The sequence below is a fragment of the Myotis lucifugus genome, unplaced genomic scaffold (genome assembly GCF_000147115.1).
Source record: "Myotis lucifugus unplaced genomic scaffold, Myoluc2.0 scaffold_336, whole genome shotgun sequence".
NCBI classification, from domain to species: Eukaryota; Metazoa; Chordata; class Mammalia; order Chiroptera; family Vespertilionidae; genus Myotis; species Myotis lucifugus.
The window spans coordinates 1164164-1171324 of record NW_005871384.1 but is presented as its reverse complement, the minus strand read 5'-3'; the positions used below and the strand labels follow the sequence as shown (position 1 = coordinate 1171324).

The following is a 7161-nucleotide window of genomic DNA, read 5'->3' as shown; positions in this document are numbered from 1 at the left end:
TCGATTGATCTTTTACACCTATAACAGAAATATTCACCTTTGATATAAGTTGGAAAATGTTTCTTTCCCTAGTGTGACATTTTTGCTTTAATTTGTCTATGATTTTTTTTGTCCTACATTATGTGTGATATTTTCATGTAATCATACTTATTAATCCTTTTCCATTCTTTTTCAAATCTTATAAACATTTTCCCTATTTTACAAAAAAAAAATTACCCATGCTCTTTTCTATTATTTATATGGATTAGTTTTTTACATTCAAACTTCTAATCAATCTGGAATTTGAATGGCATGAGGGAATAAATGTAGTTTTATCTTTTTCCAAATGGTTTATAGTTACCCCAAAGTTGCTTTATTAGTCCATCTTCCTCCCATTGATGTGAGATGCTGCCTTACTGAATCTAACTGTAACATAATGGAATGGAATATAAATGAATAGAGTCTGATTAATTTGGTCTATTTCTGAATTTTCTGCTTTTATTTCACTGTTTTCTCTATCCATGAACCAACATCATAGTGCTTTAATCATAGAAACTATGATGCTTGACTCCAGAAAGAGCTAGTCCTCCCTTCTTGTTGTTTTTCTTAATAGTTCCAGATAACTTTCTTTTTTATTCATCCAAATGAACCTTATAATCCATTATTTGAAGTTTATAATGTGATACTTAACTTTATAACCCACTGTTTGTCACCTGCATGAAAAAGATGCTGACCCAGAAATTAATTTTAGTTATATAAAATCATGTTAGGGAAGTATCTATTTTTTTTCTTCATACAAAGACTTTATAATCCACTTTTTATCACTTATAGGGGAAAGGCTTATGATCAAAATTCCCATAATGAGTCATCCTATTATTTCTGAAATAAATCATAAAATCATGGGGTATTACTTTTTTAGTGTCAAATAATTTATTTAAAAATTTTGTATTAATATTTGCAAATGAGACACATCTGTAGCTTTACTTATTGGTGAAGTCTTTGGTAGCCTTGGGATCAATATAACACTTGATTCATATAAGAATTGAAAGATTTCCCTTTTTTAAAAATATGACCAGGAATAGCTCACATCACATTGAGATGATCAGATCCTTAAAGCTTGAAGTGAGTTCCCCTGTGAAAGGATCTGGACCTTGTACTCTTTTGTGGGGAGACTCTGCTCTATTATTTCTTCCATAATAATTGAACTGTGTCATCTCTCCATTCTTGTAATGAGTAATAGACCATTACAAATTTTCATGGAGGAAAAGAACGAAGAATAGAGGGTTGGGAATGGTTCCCACTTAGCTAAGTTGACCCTTCTCCACTCTCCTCCCTTCCATAAGGTCTTGGGAAGCCTAAAGCACAGAACCTCTTGAAACAAACATGGCTGGTCTTCAGGACAACACTCTGAGGATTGTTCTGGTGGGGAAAACTGCAAGTGGGAAAAGTGCAACAGCAAACACCATCCTTGGGAGAAGAGTATTTGAATCTAAAATTGCTCCCCATACTGATACCAAGGAATGTCAGAAAGCAGAGCGCCAATGGAAGGGGAGGAACCTTCTTGTCGTGGACACCCCAGGGCTCTTTGACACCAAGGAGAAACTGCAGACCACCTGTGAGGAGATCAGCAGGTGTGTCCTCTTTTCCTTCCCTGGGCCTCATGCCATCATCCTGGTACTACAGCTGGGCCCCTACACGGAGGAGGAGCAGAAAACAGTTGCATTGATCAAGGCCATCTTTGGGGTGGTGGGCATGAACTACATGATCATGTTGTTCACTTGCAAAGATGATTTGGATGGTAAGACACTGAGTGACTTTTCAGACAAATCAGATGTGAGCCTACAAAACATCATCCAGGAGTGTGGGTCCCGCTGCTGTGCCTTCAATAACAAGCAGAATGCAGATGAAGCTGAGAAGGAAGCTCAGCTGCAGGAGCTGGTGGAGATGATAGAGGAAATGGTGCGGAAGAATGGAGGGGCTCACTTTTCTGATGCCATCTACAAGGACGCAGATGAAAAGCTGCAACGTCAGTCAGGAGCCTTGGAGAAAATCTATGCTGAGCAATTGTATAAGGAAATTAAACTAACAGAAGAGCAATGTGATCAGAGAAAAATATCACAGGAAGAAAAAGAGGAAAAAATAAAAGTCCTAAAGATGAAGCATGAAGAACGAATTAAAGATATAAGGGAACAAGCTGAAAGGAATATATTTGCAGATATTGTAAAAAGGATTAGAAATATGCTTTAAAGTCTATGGCATAGCTTTTTCAAATAGTGTATATTTTCTTTTTTCTTTTTAATTTGCCATGATTTGTTACTGTGGAAGATCGTATTTTCAAAAAATGGTTGTAATAGTATCTTCTACACCATCTATTCTTCTTATAATCTCAGCTTGCTTTTCCTTTTGTTGAGTTATATGGGTCTGTGCCACTGCCTTGCAATTTCATGGACTTTGTGACTGATTTGGCAAATAGTGGATGGCTGTGACTTCTAAAGTTAGATAGGGAGGATGCCTCCTTGCTCTCTGGGGCATGTGCCCTTGTCACTTGGCCACCATGTGGTGAGGAAGCCCAAGTTGTCCATCGAGTCCACACGAGGAGGACATGAAATCACTGGCTCACTCCCCTGGCTGCTCTTTCATCTGCCAGCAGAAACAACTTGCCAGCCATGCAACTGAAGCAACATGGAAGCAGATTCTCCAGCTGCCAACCGAGCCACCTCAGATGAAGCTGCAAAGAGCAAAGATGGGCCACCCCCCTGCATCCTGCCCAGGTTTCAAGAGAAAAATAAATGACTGTTGTTGCTTTAAACCACTAGGCTTCGGGATGGTTTGTTATGCAGTGACAGCTAACCAGAGCATCCTCCCATCATTCCCCACCAATCCCCACAATGACAACAAACTGAAGAAGTTAGAAAATGGCATAATCATAAAATAACATATTATGGAGATTTCACAGGCTCAATTTAGGACAATTCAAATGAGAAATCCTTCATATATCAGTGTTAGCATCACTGGTGATGCACATTATTTTAGTCCATATGTCTGAGCCCCTTGTTAGTGAAGCAGCAGGCTTCTCCAGCAAGATGGTTCTGTTGTCCATGTGAGGCAGGATAGTAAGAAGCTAGAAAAATTCCTGGGCAAGTGGGATAGGGAAACTGAGACAAGAAAATTAAATAAGATCAGTCTGTTTGGGTGTCTTGCAGCCAGCTTGTGAATCACAAAACTTTATCTTCACCAACCAAGGACACTTGAGAGCAAATGGTTTATATTCTCCTCTCTAACCAGAGGATACATAGCTTACATCACCCTGGTCTGGGAAGTAGAGCACAAAGACCCAGTAAAGTCTTTTGTGCCAGCTAAACTCAAGGGTAGATGAAGTCAGGGAACAAATAACAAAAGCCCATTAAAGCCAGACAGACCTAAGATAAAAGTAAAACAGATCAAAGAATAATTCCAAACTCCGCCATATACTCATTTTGCTGCATCGGCATATACAAATACAACTGGAAAGCTGATAAAAAAACAAAAACAAAAATCAAAGGACAGGGATAGAAAACCCTCAGGACAAAAGCTCACTGCTTTAGCCATAACCAGTTTGGCTCAGTGGATAGATCGCTGGCCTGCGGACTCAAGGGTCCCGGGTTCGATTCCAGTCAAGGGCATGTACCTTGGTTGTGGGCACATACCCAGTAGGGAGTGTGCAGGAACCAGCTGATCGAGGCTTCTCTCTCATCGATGTTTCTGACTCTATATCCCTCTCCCTTTCTCTCTGTAAAAAATCAATAAAATATATTTTAAAAAAATAAAAATAAAAATAAATAAAAAAGCTCACTGCTTTAGATCAGGCCCATGCCCCTTTCCAGGCATGAACTTTTTTAAAAAATATATTTTATTGATTTTTTACAGAGAGGAAGGGAGAGAGATAGAGAGTTAGAAACATTGATGAGAGAGAAACATCAATCAGCTGCCTCTTGCACACCTACTACAAGGGAATGTGCCTGCAACCAAGGTACATGCCCTTGACAAGAATTGAACCTGGGACCTTTCAGTCCACAGGCCGATGCTCCATCCACTGAACCAAACCAGTTAGGGTCAGGTATGAACTTTTTATTTCTTTTTAAATACTAAGGTTCCCCATGAGAGACTTGCAGTCAGCAGAGCAGTGGGCAGTGGCAGCTGGACCCAGGCTCAGCCCTTGATCCTGTCTCCAAGGCCCCCTTTTCCCTGACTTCCCAGGGAGCTGAAGCAGACCGGCCTTGGCTCAGTTCTTTTCTATAACATTTCCAGAGCCAAAGCAGCCCCACCTAGGTGCTCTGCTGTGGCTTCTTCTACCCTAAACCCTTTCTTTTATTTCACTGACGGCAGCTTTAATAAACATACTCTCAAAATCACCTGGACTTGTGTTTTGAAATCTTTCCTGCACCAAATCAAGAACCCACACACTATGGGGTAAAAAGGAGGACATATCTAATACTCTCAACAATAAAGATTAATTTAAAAAAAAAGGAAAAGAACCCAAACACTACAGGCCAGCCTGAGGCAGATCCACTTTGGGCCGGTCCCTGTCCAGTAACACATGGGCATCTGGGAGTTATGAAATTTTCTTACTGTTTTTTTCCCTCTTTTCTTTTTAAGGTACCTAACTTTAAATATCTATTAAAACATTAACTTAAGAATCTCTTCTCTGCCAAATATTTTTCCTTTGCCTCTGCAGATCCATCCTTTGCCCTTCTTCACCTTAGTTCTTTGCCCAGGAGGCTGACCTATGTGGATTACATTGTTACCCAACCCAAAGGTTCTCCACTTAGGGTGTTGTATTCAAGAAGGAGACATGGTTGTCCGAAGGCAATTTTATTTACTTGTAGCAAATTAAGGAAACATGGGATTCATATAAAAACCTCTGTCTCCTCAAAGGGAAGCTTCGCCATACCTTACACTATTTGGTCAATTACATGTTGGTTTATTCTTTGCAGTTGGCTACAGTAATACTGCTGAGTTCTTGCCAAGATCATCTTGTTTACAGCTGGACTGGTATATTTGAACATTTAGCAAGAGCAGCATTGAGTAAGAATGGCCCAGATCTTAAGACTTTTGTCCTCTCTAACAACATAAGCGAGAACTTTGGCTCTCTGAGTTTGGCCTGGCTTCTGCCAATGGGAAGTGCAAGCAGGAGATCTCTTCTGGGGAGAAAAGCAAGGTTGGGGTATTTGTCCTCCTGCCTCTCACCCAGCAAGGCCATCTCTGACCAGCTGCAACCCTAAGCCAAAAATCACACCTTCTCTACTCAACTCTTTTTCTGGGTTCCTGTTCTCGTCACCCCTTTATGGTTAGGGTGCTATTTCCTCACTGTTGCTAGCTGTCTCCCCTGTCACTTGCATACCCTGTGTGCACAGCTTGTAGGAAACCCTTGCACTTGACTCTCCCCCAAGTTCCTAATTAGAGTGGGCCATCTCTGCTCTAGTATCCTGATTGATAATTCTTAACAATACCCACCATCTTTTCTCTTTCAGACATACACTGACCATTATTAATGTTTCTTTGAAAATCTCCTCTAGTGTTTCCTGACACCAGACTACCTCTCCTGACAGCTGAAATTTGTGTCATTGCCCAAGCAGAATGTTTTGTGTTCATACCTGATGAGTCCATTAATGTATCATCTTTGCTTAATCGCATGAGAATACCACTCAACTCCCTGAGTGATCAGACCCCCAGATCAAGAGATTTGCAAAGTCATTGGTTTGGGTCATGTTGTTCTGAATGGAAAATGCTATCCCTGGTTTTGGGAATTGGTGTCTTAACCTGTGTTTTCACTTGTGATTGTATTCTTGCTATGGCATATGGGAGAGCAGCCACCAAAAGAGCCATTTCCATGTTCTTGAAGCCCCTTGCTGACCTCTCAGGGCACACTGCAGAAGAAGGGGGTGGCATATGAAACTGTGAAAGCCGGTCACCATACATGAGTGTTGGTGATAGATGGACAAGAGTCTCAAATCTGGGCAGTTCTTACTGAATGCTAAAATGTGGCACAATATTTTGCAGAGGAGGTCTAGTGGATGAATTTGACCTGAATGACTACTGATGAGTTTAGCCAGCTACAAAGAAAAAATCAACATGTAATTAATCAAACCATGTATATAGGCAATGGTTAAGCCTCCCTTAGGGAAGCAGAGCTTTGAAAAATATTCCCCTGTCTCCTTTACTTGTTACAACTGAAAATAAAACTTTTCCCACCAAGACTGTGTTCCTTTGAACCGATTGTGTCCTGTTACACTAGGGAAGGTCATGGAGAAGATGTAACCTCCAGTTGACCTGAAGCCTGGACCAAATGGGCTTTCAGTTTGCCTTTTCCCTCCCAGGAGCTGCCTCAAGGACACAGCCTTGAGATAGTAATGTGTTGTTGAGACCATCAGGATGGTGTACCTGACTCAGCCCAGCTACATAATTTTTTCAAATCTGGCAGGCAAGTGCAGAGATTATTTGTCTCTGGGCCACCCAAGACAAGCCTTGTAAGTAAATTTCTTAGCTTATTAAACTGCCACCTACCCATCTGCCATGGCCTGCTTCTCTTTTGAATCTCTCCCTGCCCTCTGTATGAGGGCTAGTTTCAGATTAAAACTCCCAGGAGTTTTGGAACCAACATATGCTTTTAAAACAGCAGTCTCATCTATGTTTTTAAGCAAATATAAAAAATGAAGTATCTGAAAAATGAAGGCTCTCCAACATCCCCTGAGGGGTCCTGGATTGTGAGAAGGTGCAGGCCAGGCTGAGGGACATCACTGGTTCACAATTGGGGCAGGGGAGGGACCGCAGGAGGGCTCCAGGGGTGTCTGGCCCATCTCACCCAGTCCCAATCAGGGCTGGCCAGCCAGGTAGGGAGCCCAGCAGGTTGGCCAGTCTGTGAGGAACTGTGGGAGGAATCCAGGCCATGTCCAGCTCATCTCACCCAGTCCCCCATAGAACAGACCCCAGAAAGGAAGCTAACCCTACTGGTCACAGCATCTGCCCTATGGTGGTCAGTGAGCATCATAGTGACTGGTCGAACAGTCAAAAGGTTGGGCGGACAATTAGCATATGAGAAATAAATATATACATATATATATATATATATATATATATATATATATATATATATATATATATACACTAGAGGCCAAATGCACAAAAATTTGTGCACTCGGGGGT

At 41.3% G+C, this 7161-nt stretch overlaps 1 protein-coding gene across 1 annotated transcript in view; it reads left to right on the top strand.

Annotated features, from left to right (window-relative positions):
- The window catches only part of LOC102417538 (GTPase IMAP family member 7), a 6650-nt gene extending 3928 nt beyond the window's left edge, over positions 1-2722 (top strand). Inside the window, exon 2 of the mRNA XM_014466404.2 lies at positions 1323-2722. Coding sequence (XP_014321890.1) covers positions 1363-2226 — 864 coding nt within the window. The 5' untranslated portion in view covers positions 1323-1362 and the 3' untranslated portion in view covers positions 2227-2722. The remainder of the gene's footprint in view (positions 1-1322) is intronic.
- The last annotated feature ends 4439 nt before the right edge of the window (positions 2723-7161 follow it).